The following is a 17,419-nucleotide window of genomic DNA, read 5'->3' as shown; positions in this document are numbered from 1 at the left end:
TTGCTTGAGGTGATCGACCCTTTGGTATTTTTTAGTGTCAAACTTGCTTTCCAAAATACTCCAGACACAATAGTCCAATGGATTGGTATCCGGAGATTTTGGTGGCCATTGTGCGCTGGAAATAAAGCGAGAAGTCCCATTTTGTAACCATTCTTGCGGGGCGCGTGCTGAGTACGATGGTGCTGAGTCCTATTGGAATGTCCAAGGTCTGCGGCCAAAATGTTTGCGTACCCAAGGCTTTAATATACCCACCAGAATATTTTTGCGAGCGAGAGCGATGGCGGCCCACAACATCACCATGGCCGGCGTTTGAGTTCCGGTGGCCAACCGATGGTACACATTTTTAGCTAACCTCTTTGGCAAATAAACACGATAATTTTGTTTGTTTACAAACTGCTGGACAACGAATGTGTTCTCATCGGAGACAATCAAATTAGGCAGCTCACCACTTTCGGTCAAGCGAAGCAACTCTTTAGCTCTTTTGAGGCTATTTTCTTTTTGTTGCGGTGTAAGTTCTTGCACTTTTTGGACTTTCAATGGCTTTACTCCGAGCGCATTCTTCAATATTTGCCAGATTGAATATTGCGATATGTTCAGCTCACGAGCCATTTTTCGGCCACGAGTCACCACTTTCGAACCATTACTGATGATGTTGCTGTTTTCTTCCGACCACTTCCTTTTACGCCGTGCTACGCTACCAGTATCACGATAACGAGAAACGAAAAGATTTATTCACATTTAAATGATGGAGTGCTCTAACGATAGCCACTTGTGGTTTTCCAGCCAAATATAAAGAAATCACAGTATCACGCTTGAATTCCATCACGAATAACTTTTTTTCTGGAAAATTCTCACCAAAATACTTTTGTACGATTGTAAACAATATAATGAGCTGTCACTGGAATAATTTTAACAGCTGTCGAACGAGTGACTTAGAAATAACAGCAGTCTGAAGTTGGTTGCAGGTTTTTCATCTCACCCTGATATTAAAAATGTTTACTACGATATTAGATTTCCCCTTTTTGATATGGAAGAAAATTGCAAGCACAGTGGGTTCGTGTAGGTACTGGAACAGAGCATCTGTGTAACATTAGATTTCCCTTTCTTTTGAAAGGTTTCTTGGTTGGAAGCGTATGTACATTTAAACGTTATATATTTTTCATAAACTCAGCCTTCTTTCAAATGAATGGATTTGGAGCAAAATTAGAAAGTTTCCCATTTTACAATGGGTTCTCTGGGCTAAAATACAAAACAACAATGGTTTGTCGAATCCAATCGTAATATAAATATTAATATTATGCAGCTAAATTTTCAATAAATCCACATCTTAAATAAAATATCCACAATATCATTGCTGTTTTCTCTTCTTTGTTTATTATCAATTAACTTTTGTTGTCTCGTATTAATTATTTTTTTAATATATTGCTTTTATAACATTAATATCATCATAATTATTATTATTATTATTATCAAACTTGAACAAAAAACAAAATAGAACATAAGGGGAAAACAAAACAAAAAAAACATTTCTTTTTTCATTGAAATCAATATGCAATTACATAACAATAAATAGTGGGAAGAGTACCACAATACTGGAATTTAATTGGGATGTGGAATAATTGAAATTTGTTGGATTTATTCCTCTTCTTCGTCATCCATGATGGCCTTGAAGCTGAAAGGTTGGAAGGCATAACCCAAACCTTCGTAGAATTTGCTCATGAATTCGACCCTGGAAATAGAGAAATAAGATTTAAACATTAAAATAAGTGAAAAAGATATAGGATGATGAAAGAAAATATGTATAAAATGAACACTAAGAAATTAAGAAAACATTTTGAGACTTTGTTTTTTGAGTAAAAAATATTTCAAAAAGTTAAAAAGTATCAGTCGACAGATGTATACCCTCAGCCATGGTAGAATTACAAGGTAACCCTTTCAGGCCAGCTGGTATCAATTTGATATGTCAAAAAATTGTTGTAATTTGAATTCGCCTTCATTTACACATAAGAAAATTGTTGCATGATTTCAAACTTTAACAATGCTATTGATAGAAAATCGAGATTTTACGTTTTTATAGAGTGTGAGGGAAAAAGTGTATATTCAACATATGGTAGGCATAGGTAATATGGAGATCTAAAATTCGTGGATATTTGAAATAAGTGAAGCAGGGAATCAATTTCATATAGGAGATAAACCGATACACGGAATTTCATCATCTTATTTGTACGGATTTTCAACTATGTTATACACTATAGGGCTTCAACAGTGAAAGGTGAATGATTCCAAAGCATATTGGATTGGTTTGGGGAACAAAACATTGGCAATTTTTGGGGTGTGATTAAATATTGAGATAATTTTTTTATTTGATTTTTAGATATTTAATTCGACCTTTATTATATATTTTTACAAATTCAAATTTAATAAAAAATGAGCTCGAGGTCTTTGTTGTTGTTTAATTATTTATTATTTTCGATATTTCGTCCTCCAACGGAAGACATCATCAGGAACAATACTGTTTAAACATATAACAAAATTTTACAAAATATCGCTGAGCTTCGACGCCGACCTTGTGTTGCTGCCATCTGTTTTGTCACTGCAGCATTCCCTTCTTATTGTATATAATACAATAAGAAGGGAATGCTGCAGTGACAAAACAGATGGCAGCAACACAAGGTCGGCGTCGAAGCTCAGCGATATTTTGTAAAATTTTGTTATATGTTTAAACAGTATTGTTCCTGATGATGTCTTCCGTTGGAGGACGAAATATCGAAAATAATAAATAATTAAACAACAACAAAGACCTCGAGCTCATTTTTTATTAAATTTGAATTTGTAAAGATAATTTTTTTATTTCAAATTGTTCGAATGTATTGAAGTTAGCTGAGCAAATAATATGCGTGGACTCACAGTAGACTCAGCCCCCTGTATCTTCTGCAATCTTTGATCCAAATCTGAAGTAAGCTTGAGGAGTAAATATACCCTAAAGTACCTTTTAGGTAGCATGTCACTACAGCAAGAAAGCTGACGATGTAGCAAAAGAAAAAAGGGTACACCCCAGAACCACCACAAAACCTAATTTTAAAGCATCAAAACTAATTTTTCGGATATTTTCTTGTAAAGAACATTATCGCTGTTGAATATGAAATCAACGTGCCAATGTTACCAAGACTGCATGCTGTGTAAGGATGATGAAGAGATAACAACGATTGGACATCTATTATCGCAAATGTCCTTCGTTGATGCGCTGGAGACTACGATCACTCCATTTCCAGTCTATGTGATTTTTAAAAATGTTGTATTGAACGTGCTATAATCAAACCAAGATGCAGCGGCTTCAGCATTACTTTCAATCGATGTTGGAAGTTTTAAATATTTGCTTTTGTAATAGAAAAACCAGCAATTTTGAAAATTTTTAATTCAATATTTTGATTGGAAAAATAATTTGCCCTGACTACAACTTTGACATATCAAGTTTCAAAAAAAGTTGCTTTGTTGTAATTTTCGCCTATGTTGCTACCTGGTATTTCTACCATGCCCTCAGCCAATGTTCGATTATTTAAATATATTTTGACTTCTGTTATGATTATTAAAATTGTTGACCCTCTATGAAGTAGGTTCCGAAGGAATGGGCCAATATTTTCGTATCGGACCTAAATAAATATGATATAAATATGGCGACGTGCCAGGTTTGGACTAAATTGGTTATTTTCTTTACTTTATATGTCAGATATGTAGTAATGTTTAGAAAATGTTAAAATGTGCGTGAGTCGACCGAAGTATTCCATTTTCATACTTCATCTAATATAAATAAAAATAGTGGTATGGCCAAAATTACAAGAAAATCGAAAATTTATATCCAATCTTATGCGAAATCACAAATCCCATATTCATCTGAGGTTTCTGGTTGAGAGAAATATTTAGATATAGCAAGTTGTAAAGAATCGCTGACTTGTTTCGCAAATTATGACAGTATTGAAAATTGTGACCATGTGGGAGAGATACCAGAAGAGATTCGCAGATATATAGAGTGAGATGAAAAAACTGCAACCAATTTCAGACTGCTGTCATTATATTGTTTATAAGCGTACAAAAGTATTTTGGTGAGAAAAAAAGTTATTCCTGGTGGAATTCAAGCGTGATAGTGTTATTTCTTTATATTTGGCTGCAAAAACCACAAGTGGCTATCGTTAGAGCACTCCAGCATTTAAATGTGAATAAATTTTTTGTGTCTCGTACCATCGCTCGTTACCGTGATACTGGTAGCGTTGCCCGGCGTCAAGAAAGTGGACGGAAGTGGCCATTCGGCAAATATTGAAAAATGGGCTCGGGGTAACACCATTGAAATTCCAAAAAGTGCAAGAACTTACACCGCAATAGAAAGAAAATAGACTCGAAAGAGCTAAAGAGTTGCTTTGCTTGACCGAAAGTGGTGAACTGCCGAATTTGATTGTCTCCGATGAGAAAACATTCGTTGTCCAGCAGTTTGTAAACAAACAAAATGATCGTGTTTACTTGCCAAAGAGGTCAGCTGAAAATGTGCACCTTCGGTTGGCCACCAGAACTCAAGCGCCGACCAGGGTGATGGTGTGGGCCGCCGTGGCATCAGAATAAATGCTGAATATTATCGCGAAAATATTCTGGTGAGTGTATCAAAGCCTTGGGCACGCAAACATTTTGGCCGCAGACCTTGGACATATCAACGGGACTCAGCACGCGCCACCCAAGAATGGTTACAAAATGAAATTCCTCGCTTCATTTCCCACGCACAATGGTCACCAAAAATCTCTCTCAAGCAAGCGCTTCGCCGGGAGCAACATTCGGGCAGCGTGTGACGGTTTCATTGGCCGTTTGAAGGCCATAATTCGTGCCAAAGGTGACCAATTCGAAGAAATCAGAAGAAATAGAAATATTGAGATGTGCCTAGTCAGAATGGAATCGGATGTTAATTTAGCGTTTAATGAGCTTCATGTGGGGGAGATCTGTGGACCTTCACAGCAGCTCTTGTGTTAGAAGAATTGATGGGATGTGTGAAATATGAAGAGAATCGGTTATTCAAAATTTTGACCTTTTGTGAGTGAGGTACCAAAAGTAGGGGAACGATATATTCCATCTTCACAACAGACCTTGGGTTAATAAAAATATTGTGATTTGTGTTATTTGCAGAAAATCAGACTGTTACATCACATCTTATAAGAGATATGGCAACCGAGTGAAGATAAATATACCTCTGCCGATCCAATATCAAATTTGCAATACTCAGAAAAGAAGAAACAATTCCTCACATATCTCACGGACAAGGATTTCGATTCTGAATGAAAACCTAACTGTTTACTTGGTCCGAGGTTATCTATGCAGCTCTAGCCTGGGACTTACAGTGCGAAAACTGGAGCTACGCAACGGAAAAAATAAAATCTTGAATCCCGTATAATTATAAAAGAGACCCAAATCTTGGGCTAATGAGAAGGCCAAAGTATTCCCAATGTTCACGATGATTATCCAGCTGTTGTTCCGGTACCAGCTTGGGTATTACGTTAGAAGCAGTTCAAACCATCATATGATTCATTGATCTACGGGTTTCTACATTATTTAGATAGGAAGGTCAAAATGTATAATAAAAAAGGCATCTTATTTTCCCAAAACTCTCAGAATTCTTGCTAACAAATGTTACATTTTAAAAAGTTACCCCGTATGTGGCCCGTAACCCAAAGCAAATCATTTCAAAACTTACCAATGCAAACGCAAGGTGTGCAAGAAGGCAGACAAACCTTCCATCATAACCAAGATGGCCAAGGTGAACAAACACCAGGCACCGAAAATGAAGTACAAAACAATGGCACCGGTATAAGAGGTTTGTTTGAGACCCATGGACAAGACCATGTTCCACAAGACTTCAGATAATTCTAGAATTCAAAAAATAACAAATTATTATTTTTTTTTTTGCTCATGTAAGATCTTCCAGCAATAACTTACGAGCATGAGCCAATGACAAGGCCCACAAACGCAAATAGGAGGCAGTGTGAGAAATGGTACTGAGCACATATTCAATGGTGTGAATGGCTTGATGGATGAAAATTTCACTCATTGGCTCATCATCATGGCTATGACCGCCAGCACCTTCGTGGCTGTCCGAGGCAGTGGGCAATTGAGTTTCACCCTCATTCAATTCCATGTTGCCAGTCAGTTCGCCGTTATGCTTGGCCTGAAAAATATATACAATTTCTCTCATTAAAATCTAAAACCTCTTCATTTTAATTTCCATCACTACACTTACATGAGTTTGATTTTTGCGGGTGAATTTAATGTACAATGGTTTGCCCAACAACATCCAGGGAATGCAAATCAAGGCAATGAACACAAACACCCTCTCCACCGAGGGTTGGGCATCGAACATGTATTCCTTGCAGCCATCCAAGGGTTCGGTGTGTTTGAACAACATCATGTTGATGAACATAATCAATACGGATGGGGCGCAACCAGGTGTGGTGGGCTGCAAATCACTTTGGGCAGAGTATGTTACCCATTTGAAGAACATCATGAAGACCATGTAACCGAACAACAGGACCAAGAACAAAATTTGTGGCAAGAATTCCAATACAATGCTGGACATACGTTTGAAGTGCATGAAGTTGACGACAGACATGCAAACGCCAAAGATCATGTGTGCCACACCGGTGATGATGGACAACTTCATCTTATAGGTGTTCAAGAAGATGATCTTATTGTCAGCCATTTGCCAGATGGGATCCAAACCAATGGGGTACACACCCTCAACATGGTATTGGGGATTCAGCTGCAGTGAAGGATTTGTGATGACTGTAGAGGTGTTATACCTCGGTGTCCATGTGGAGCCAAAGATGTTCATGGACTTGGAGAAGACATCGTTGTAAATGAAGCCGGTATAGCAAGAGAAGATACCCATGAGCAAAATGATGTAACGACCACCGAAGAAAATGTTCCAGATTTCACCACCCTTCTTGCGGGCCAACGATTTCTCAAACATACACATCCAGGCACCGAACAGGGTTAAAATGAAGCCGTGACCCAAATCGCCGAACATCACAGCGAACAAGAAGGGGAATGTAATGCAAGTGTATAGAGCGGGATTGACCTCACGGTATGAAGCAACACCGTAGGCATCGATTAGGTTCTGGAAACCACGAGTGAATCTGTTGGTACGATTGAATGTGGGTGGTTGTTCATTGGTGTCGATGACATTCAAGAACGATGGTATGGTACTTCCCACAGCTGCAGAACCATCGGACAAGGCCTTTTGTACGATTGGCAAATCCTTGGTGGGTACCCAGCATTCACCAATCAAACATTTCTTGGTCACGTCCATGTTGAACAGATTCAAGGTGTGATAGATGGCCTTCATTTTCTTGACCATAATCGACCAGGAAGGCAGATTCTTTGAGACGGTAGCTAAAACACGGCTACGGTGATCTTCAGTCTGACTCAAAACCAATTTCAAGTCTTCCAAACGCGTACGTACACCCTTGACCATTTCTTCACGCTCGGTGTGGGAGCTGGGGCATGGATACATGGAGGCATGGAAACCAGTGCACACCTTCTTGATGCGGTTCTTCAGCTGTTCACCCTGGAAGAAGGCCACAAAGACGGTCTTGTAAATTGGGTGACCGGTGGCCGGGTCATTCAAGGGTTCATCCAAATCGGAGCGTTTCAAGAACACGTTACCGCGTGAAATACGCCACAACATACGCTCAAAGGCAAAGACACGTTCGCGATTGATAACACCGGCAACAAAACCCAGACGACCACGACTCTGGGCAGCAACATCGTCAGCACCGCCACGATTGCTGCTATCCAAATTCAATACCTCCTGATCGGAAAAGAATCCCTGTGTATTCTCCAACACCTTACGCAATTCGGTCAATTCCAAATAGTTGGACTTGAGATTGACTTCGTTTTGTGCCAATTCGAGAATTTCATTTTCGGTCTTCTCCAAATGGGCTTCCAAATCAATGATCTCCCTTGGATTTGGTGCCTTGGGTATGTCATCGATGATATCGGGCATAACAATACCATCTTTCTTGATTTCCGCTTCGATGTAACGGATTTTACGTTCCAATTCATCGCAACGACGTACCTCGGTGACGAATTTACGCTGGAATGCATTGACGCCACTGTTTAACTGTAAACAAAAGAAAATGGGAAATAGATTAAAATTTGGATTTTTTATGGAAACATCGAACAAAATAAAAAGTATAAAGTTTATTGTAGGAAATTACTTGCAATTAATGTAAACGAAATGGAAAATAGCCGCTATGCATAAATATAAATGACTGTAATGTTAAGTACACGAAATAAGTATTGCATACTTTCAGGCGTTTCAATAAAATAATAGCATGTTTACATATATGTTTTGCTGAGTTCTCATAGTTTGTTTAAAATGGCAAAACTATTAATAAAAGAGTGAATTTGTAAAGGCATAAATACGTAGCAGGATTTTGTTCTGGCATAGGTTTTGAGGGCAGGGTTTAAAAGTAAAAGAATAAAGGAGTTTAAGGTGACATAGTTCAAATTCGATCATAGTTTGAACTGAGAAGTCAATGATGACATAGACAAATAAAGATATAGACAACGAAAAGTTAGTTTTGTCTTTTTACCCAGGTGGCTCTCTTCATGTTTTGCATAGTCAACATGCTGATTTACGCGTTCAAGCCACTCGACTTCGAAAACACATTTTATCGCTTTTCAAGAATTTCACTGGAATATTCCCATATTTTTCGATGTCATCACGTACTTTTTACATTTCTTTTATTATGAAATAATTTTCAACTGACAAATATCCTACAGTTTTTGTTATTTTTAACATTTTTGAATTGAGTGACTTCAAAATTCCCACTCAAACCCCTGAAACGACATTGACGACATCTGCTGATCCGATTTTTTTCGAAGATGAACGGTGAGAGCATTTCGTTGTCTATATTTTCATTTGTCTATGATGATGATTTAAGTCAGAAAAAAATCTTTTTTGGCCGTTTTTGTATCTTTAAATTTTTAGTCGGGATTTGTTATCCCTTACTTAAGAAAAAATTCACATTATCGGGTTTTCATTATTAAATTTTTTTAATAACCATTTTTTCAGGGATATGGCAAGCTTTTTGTAAAAGTAACTGGTTGTTGCTGCATTTTTTTACAGTGGCATCATTTAGTTTAAAAATAATAAAAAAATAACGGAATTTATAATTAATTTCATGAAACAAGTCTATAATATAAAATAAAAGATTTTCGCTATCCAATTTTTATTTGAATACATTTTACTGTTATTGTCATATTATCAATATAAAATATGGCAACCTGCGAATTTTTGCTGGGTATGTTTTTATATAATAACAAAAACTTTGAAAGAGTTTCTTTTTAATATGTCTAAAAATTTCTTCTATGGGCGGGATATCTGTCAAAGGGTCTTCTATATCAGAAACCCTTATTAAAATATCGAAATTTGTCAAAATTGTTGAAAAATGCTTGTCATAACCACCTCCGATTGTCGTCGTATAAGAAAAGTTTTCAAAATCCATTTATTTTTGGAGATATTTTTAAAAAGCGTTGACATGTCAATGTTCGCGAGTGTTGATGCATCTACCTATATTCTTCTACCATGATAAATCCTGTGGATAATGTGGCTAAATCTAAATGTACTTTTACAAAATATTTTCTATAAACGTGGTTTTGTAGAGAACTTATAGTACGTTTATATTGCACTAGATTCAAAAAAGGGGAATTTAAATTATTTATATCATAGCAAATTATTTGAGCTCCGTTTCCGTACACGAAAATCTATTAAAATCTATTAAAATTATCTGTTCCGGTAACCGATTTTCCCATTCTAAGATCGAATAAAATTGCAAAACTAGTAGATTCTTGCAGGTTTTAAAACAGAGCATGTCAAAATATGGATTTTTCTTCGGCTACTTTTTATTAGGTGAATTTGTTATCGTATTGTAAGTTTTCAAGGAAAAAAAGGTGATAACACTTAAACAACTTTTTTCCTGGCTTATGATGATGTTTTCTATTGTTTGAGATCAATTCTTTTCAATGTAAAATCAAGTTTCTTGTTCCAAAATCTACTAGCTTGTTTCAGGTCGTATAGCGCTTTGTTTAGTTTGCAAACCTTTGCTCTATTCCAGAAACTACAAGAATCTACTAGTTTTGTCATTTTTTTCGATATCATAAAGGAAAAATCTGTTATCGTAGCAAAAAGTTTTAGTAATCTTCAATAAAAATTTCCTCATTCAAATCACTTTGAACATGGTAAAATTAAAAAGGAAGGTTCATTTCAAAAAAGCATTCCCATCTTCGCATTTTCTGTAATTAAGCTTGGATTTGGATTTTCAAAATATAAACTTTGACGATGAGATGTTGTCAAATGAATAATTTTGTTAATATATGATTGCATGATATTATCTTCTTAATTCTACCATGACTTTGAAGGAAAGCATTCACTACGTCCATCTTTTCAATATTGAATTCATGGTACAATAAAAATGTAAGGTAGAGCTCCCAGCTGATTACAATTTTTTTCTAAGGGCGGAAATACATCGGCTGGCTTCTTCGTAGATGAACAAAGGAGTTTTAGGTTGACTAAGATCGATTTTGGTCCTAGGCTCCTTTGTTCATTTCCGAAGAAGCCAGCCGATGACTTAAGCCAGCCAGATAGGCGCTTTATGTATTCCCAGCTTAAGTGTGCCCGACTTCTGCCAATGTTGTGTATGTATTTGTTGTTTAGAAAAATTAAAACAAAATATTTTCAAAATCAAAAATTGGAAGAAACTTAAATTGCACGGCGCGCATTAATAATATTAACCAGATTTGCCATGGAATTGAAAGATTGAACACTTAGGATCATATTTTTGAGAGAACATCCAGACATTTCATTCATATTTCGCGCTATTTGACTCATTTTAGAAATTAACAAAAAATATCAAATAAATGAAAGCAACTTGTTGGATATAATTTTGAATAATTCTGACAGGTAGCGGGCATAGCCTCAGAGCTGTATTTTTGTAGTTTTACGAAGCTGTTCTACATCCTTATTGTACCATGATTGAATCGCTCGATATCGCCTTTGGAGTCTTGTTTACCAATTTGACAATTTCTGCCAATTGGACAATTTTACTAGTCATTCGTTATTGTACCTTCTGGGCAAAGCAGTTATTTTAGAGCGAATTTGACAGGTTCTCTCTTTTATTAGTTTAACGTTTTAACACACAGCACATGTTATTTCAAAATGATATTCGTTTATCTTATATAAATACTAATAATTGTCAATTAATAATTCCAAAACTTACATCACGAAATTGTACACAACCGGTTTCACCTAATTCAGAAACTGAAGTATAGGCTGCTTCTGGCTGTATAAACATCTGGCACAAGGCCATTTCCTCACTGCGAAACATGTCCCCCATGATGAAGGCGTTTTAACTAAAATACCCTGCAATGATAGAAAAAAAATCATAACGAAATTAATATTCATTATCCATATATAAAAATATAGAAAAGATATAATAAAAAAATTATTTGTGTGTGTGTGTGTTTTGTATTTTTCACTTATATTATGGCCAAATGACAATTAGCAAAAGCATTTGTCTAATAAACGTCTATCATCGTCTACTTTTTCATGGGTGCGTGTAATATATTTGAAATTATTTGTGATTGTTGTTAGTTTTGTATACAGCGTGTGACAGTGATAATAAGTGAATGCTTTATTGTCCATTGTCACGATGACGGACATAGACACGGAGCTGGAAATAGAATACACTGAGACGAATCGTTCTTGTTTTTACATTTCAGAAAGCTAGTCTGAAGATCAGCTATATTAAAACTAGCAAATATGTTATGTGCTATGGACCATTGCCCGATTATAACGACACCCTCCCAAGCCAGCTGATTACCAAATTTAATGTCAAAACGCATTATTGTGATTGAAATCCTAAAATAAAAGATAAACAAATAGCCAATAAAATGTAAACAAATTTTGACATTAAATCTATGGCGCATACACGTCTACAGGGTGAGATAAAAACAAAACTTCAACAAAGTCAAAAGCCATAATTTTTACATTTTTTTAAAATTTTATTGAATGAAAGCAAAAAATGTCGGAAATAGCATCATATTTTAGAATAATTTTAGATTTGTTGGAATTGATCACCTTTGACACGAATTATCAAACAGCCAATGAAACCGTCACACGCTACCCGAATGTTGCTCTGTGGTGTTTTGGTCCATTCCCGGCGAATAGCTTGCTTGAGGTGATCGAAACTTTCATATTTTTGAGTGCCAACCTTGCTTTCCAAAATACTTCAGACACCATAGTCCAACGGATTGGCATTCGGAGATTTTGATGGCCATTGTGCGCTGTAAATGAAGCGAGAAACCTAATTCTGTAACAATTCTTGGGCGGCGCGTGCTGCGTGCGATGGTACTGAGTCCTGTTGGAAAGTCCAAGGTTTGCGGCCAAAATGTTTGCGTGCCCACCAGAATATTTTCGCGATAATATTTGGTATTTTTACTGATGCCACGGTCGTTTAATACGAGCGGAGAGCGACCATCGGCTGTTATGGCGGCCCACATCATCACCATGGCCGGCGCTTGTGTTCTGGTGGCCAACCGAAAGTGCACATTTTCAGCTGACCTCTTTGGCAAGTAAACACGTTCATTTTGTTTGTTTACAAACTGTTTTCTCATCGGAGAAAACCAAATTCAGCAGTTCACCACTTTCGGCCAAGCGAAGCAACTGTTTAGCTCTTTTGAATGTATTTTCTTTCTGCTGCGGTGTAAGTTCTTGCACTTTTTGGAATTTTAATGGTTTTTCCCCGAGCTCATTTTTAATATTTGCCGAATAGAATATTGCGATATGTTCAGCTCACTAGCCATTTTTCGGCCACTGCGACGCGGGTTAGCGATTAAGTCGCTTCTTTACTTTTCGAACCGTTCCTGCTGATGTTGCTGTAACTAGCGAAGGTACAAGACACAAAATATTTATTCACATTTAAATGCTGGAGTGCTCTAACGATAGCCACTTGCGATTTTCCAGCCAAATATAAATAAATCTAACTATCACGCTTGAATTCCACCACGAATAACTTTTTTGTGTGGAAAATTCGCACCAAAATACTTTTGTATGCTTGTAAACAACATAATGAGCTGTCACTGGAATAATTTTAACAGCTGTCGGACGAGTGGCTTAGAACTGACAGCAGTCTGAAGTTGGTTGCAGTTTTTGCATCTCACCCTGTATGACATGCTATTGACTAGATGAACTCCTTCTAGTTCGATATATTAAAAACTTCACTGTCAAACAATTTTCTCGCCTTATTTCAAACAAACCACAAGTTAGTTGTAAATAAAGGCCCATGACTATACGATCTTTGGTGATTCATCCTTCCATTGAATTGTTCTCACTGTTATGACACACAATTTGTTGGCACATTTCAGTGCAAATATTTACAAATGATAATTATTTGTAGTTACATCTTTACGATTTTTGTTTCGTTCGGAATTATCCATTGAATTTATCGACAATTAAATTGTCATTTAACGGCGCATGAGTTTATGGTTCATATGTTTGTCTGTGCATAAAGTTTTTTTTAATTATCTGAGGATTTATTATGACGCATTTCACGGAGAGCTATCTTTATAGGAATGCGTATATTTTTGGTAGTTTATCTGCTACCCCAACCACCATCACAAAATGGAAGTATTTTTGGGTGCATGGTTTTATAATTAGTTATTTTTTTTTTTATATCATCCAATACTGTCGGCGATATCCCCACTTTCAATGATATAAATTATGCGAAAAAAGATAACCACGGTAAATACATGTCTTTGTTTGGCCAAAAGCAAATTTCGTCTCATATCTTATCAATAAATTAGTATAAATGAAAAAAAAAAGAATGGAAAATTAGGAAAAACTCAAAACATGGGTGGAAAACACACACCCATTGGCCAACCGTAGAAAATACCAAACAAAAAAAAAACAAAAATCACGACCAGGCCTCCACCGCAAATGTAAACAAGTCGGAAATATACACAGCATATTTGTTGAAAGCTGGAACACCAACAGAAACAGATTCTAATGTAAAAGATCAAACTAATAATGGCACGAATGTGAATTAAAGGTGGAAACACATAGGCCGGTTATTACATCTTTCTGAAAGATAAAAAAAGTGTTGTTGTCGGACACATACATCGTTTTTCGTTTTTACAAGTTTCATTTAAGTATGAACTGTCCGATAACTAAAAGGCCAGGCCATCTTCGCTTTATATTTTGACCATGGTAGAAGAATACAGGTAGTCGCATGGACACAGCTGCTGGGACAATGAACTGTCAAACCGTTTATTTTATTTTTGACAAAGCACTTAAAATATTTTGACATATCAATGTTCCCAAGCATTGATGCATCTTCCTATATTCTTCTACCATGATTTTGACGTAAAGTTTACTGAATTCATGTTGCCATATTTAATATTGATAATATGGCAATACAGGGTAAGATGAACAAACTGCAACCAACTTCAGACTGCTGTCATTTCTAAGCCACTCGTCCGACAACTGTTAAAATTATTCCAGTGGCAACTCATTATATTGTTTACAAGCGTACAGCTGAAAATGTGCACCTTCGGTTGGCTACTAGAACTCAAGCGCCGGCCATGGTGATCCGATCGTATTAATCGGCCTTGGCATCAGAATAAATGCCTAATATTATCCCGAAAATTTTCTGAAGGGAGTATCAAAGCCTTGTGCACGCAAACATTTTGACCACAGACCTTGGATATTCCAACAGGACTCAGCACGCGCCATCCAAGAATGGTAACATTTCCAGCGCATAATGGCCACCAAAAACCAACATATTGTGTCTGGAGTATTTTGGAAAGCAAGGTTGGAACTAAAAAATACCGAAGTGTTGATCACCCCAAGCAAACGCCAATTTGAACAAATCTAAAATTATTCTAAAATTTGATGCTATTTCCGACATTTTTTGCTTTCAAAAAGAGTGTAAAAATTATGGCGTTTGACTTTGTTGTAATTTTTTTTTATCTCACTCTGTAAAGAATTTACAAGCCTATCTTGTGTGAACGTACTTTAAGTCAGAAAAATCCTCATAGATCGCATCTCCCATTTTCTCGATCTATAGACACCTACTGTTTTGCAAGATAATCAATTGGAATGGAATTCTTGACTAATTATCTGCTGCTGTTGTACTCTGACCATTTTCAATTCAATTGGCAACAAAAAGCGAACAAGAAAATAGAACAGAAAAAAAAAGAAGAAAACAACAACTGCAAATGGTTTTTTGTTTGTTTTAATTACTTAATTAAGTTATCAAATATGTGCGCCGCAGCTGTTTTTGAAAATTGTATGTACAAGAAAGAATTTGTTTAAACATGTTCGTGCTTAGTAGTTTTTTTCGATATTTTTATTGATCACATTGAAGAACATAACTGTTGACTAAAAACGACAGGAAAAAATTTGAAGGCAAATTTAGGATATCACAAACAAATGTGACTTTGTGGTACGTTACACATTAGAAATGTTTTTGCCGAGTTTATCTTCGCTTAGGATTTAGTTGACAGATATGCAATGAAATATGCATGGCAGAAGAATACAGGTAGATGCATCAACGCTTGGGAGCATTGATATGTCAAAAAAAATTTAAATGTTTTTTCAAATATAAGTAGATTTTTATATGTTTTCTTATACTACGTCATTCGGAGGCTACTATAATTCGCGTTTTTCAAAAGTTTTTACAATTTAAATAATTTTTCATTCAACATTTTCAATTCCAAAATTGGTTTGACAGTTCATTGTCCCAGCAGCTGTGTCGACGCGTCTACCTTCTACCATGGAAATATGCAACTTAAATGCACTGGTGAACTGTAAACGTTCTATAAACCCGCGTCTCAGTGGCCGAAAAATGGGTGGCTCATGATAGAAGAATATAGGTAGACGCGTCGACACAGCTGCTGGGACAATGAACTGTCAAACCAATTTTGAAATTGAAAATGTTGAATAAAAAATTATTTAAATTTTTAAAAATTGTTGAAAACGCGAATTATAATAGCCTCCGAATGACGTAGTATAAGAAAACATATAAAAATCTACTTATATTTGAAAAAACATTTAAATTTTTTTGACATATCAATGCTCCCAAGCGTTGATGCATCTACCTGTATTCTTCTGCCATGGGGTGGCTTTTTCGCAAATGAACACAGGAGCCTGGGCCCAAAATCGAACTAAGTCAACCTAAAACTCCTTTGTTCATCTACGAAGAAGCCAGCCGATGACTTAGGCTGGAAATACATAAAGCGCATATTTGGCTGGCTTAAGTCATCGGCTGGCTTCTTCGTAGATGAACAAAGGAGTTTTAGGTTGACCTAGTTCGATTTTGGCCCTAGTCTCCTTTGTTCATTTCCGAAGAAGCCAGCCGATGACTTAAGCCAACCAAATAAGCGCTTTATGTATTCCCAGCTTTAAGCCAGCCATATATGCGTTTTATGTATTTCGACCCTTAAGTCATCGGCTGGCTTCTTCATAGAGAACAAAGAATTTTTAGGTTGACTTAGTTCGATTTTGGCCCTACGCTCCATTGTAATTTTCGATGACTCAAGCTACTCAAAAAAATATGTTTTATATATTTTCACCTTAAGACCTTCCATGATACTGTTAAAGCTCAACCGTTTTTGAAATGGCTATTCTTGGGATATTCTTATTCTGCCAATATAAAATATTTCTGAATTGAGACATCTTAAGTATTGGTACACATTTTCCCCCCGAACATGGCGATTTCAAAATATTTTTGGTTATTTGAAAGTTGAATAATAGCACGTTTGTTTTTTCAATACGCAAAAAAAAAACTTGTTGACTTTTCGTATGACAGAATGACATTTTGTTGTTAAAAACTTGTTTGGATTTCGAATAAAAAAAAATAAAGCATGCACAAATTTGTTGTGTAAACAAATTCAACCAACCAACCAGTCAGTCAGCCAGTGAGTGGTATGTAATTGAAATCTGGCAAAAATCTCCCAACAATTACCCATGTAGATATGATAATTAGAGCTTTTGGCAAAATCTAAACACAAAAAGTGAATGTTAATATAAAAAGGCACCTGACTATGGAATAACAAACAAATTCGTTGCCACATACAAACTTGTGAATATTGTGAATATCTATTGATTTTAGTTTGCAAAAACAACAACTTATGATAAATCTCCTCATGGTCGTTTTACTTAACACCAAGGCCCTAAATGTTTCCGTTTTCTTTATATAACCTATTCTATAGAGCTCGGGCAGTCATGTGAATTTAAATTACTTTCTGAAGATACGAAGATAAGGGAGAAGTATGCAAACTGTCAGGTAGACAGGCATATGATCCATTTTTTATTTGTCTCTTGATC

General features: G+C 36.1%; 1 protein-coding gene across 1 annotated transcript in view; it reads right to left on the bottom strand.

The window, feature by feature from the left end:
• Positions 1 to 1,351: 1,351 nt before the first annotated feature.
• The window catches only part of LOC101897461 (V-type proton ATPase 116 kDa subunit a 1), a 29,058-nt gene continuing 12,990 nt past the window's right edge, over positions 1,352 to 17,419 (bottom strand). The window contains exons 2-6 of the mRNA XM_005182477.4: positions 11,313 to 11,455; positions 6,272 to 8,152; positions 5,971 to 6,199; positions 5,729 to 5,900; positions 1,352 to 1,729 (exon numbers count right to left, since the gene is read on the bottom strand). Coding sequence (XP_005182534.2) covers positions 1,636 to 1,729; positions 5,729 to 5,900; positions 5,971 to 6,199; positions 6,272 to 8,152; positions 11,313 to 11,429 — 2,493 coding nt within the window. The 5' untranslated portion in view covers positions 11,430 to 11,455 and the 3' untranslated portion in view covers positions 1,352 to 1,635. The remainder of the gene's footprint in view (positions 1,730 to 5,728; positions 5,901 to 5,970; positions 6,200 to 6,271; positions 8,153 to 11,312; positions 11,456 to 17,419) is intronic.

This window comes from Musca domestica, unplaced genomic scaffold (assembly GCF_030504385.1).
Source record: "Musca domestica strain aabys unplaced genomic scaffold, Musca_domestica.polishedcontigs.V.1.1 4, whole genome shotgun sequence".
In the NCBI taxonomy this organism is placed as follows: Eukaryota; Metazoa; Arthropoda; class Insecta; order Diptera; family Muscidae; genus Musca; species Musca domestica.
The sequence above is the reverse complement of the archived record's forward strand: the minus strand, read 5'-3'. Positions and strand labels throughout refer to the sequence as shown.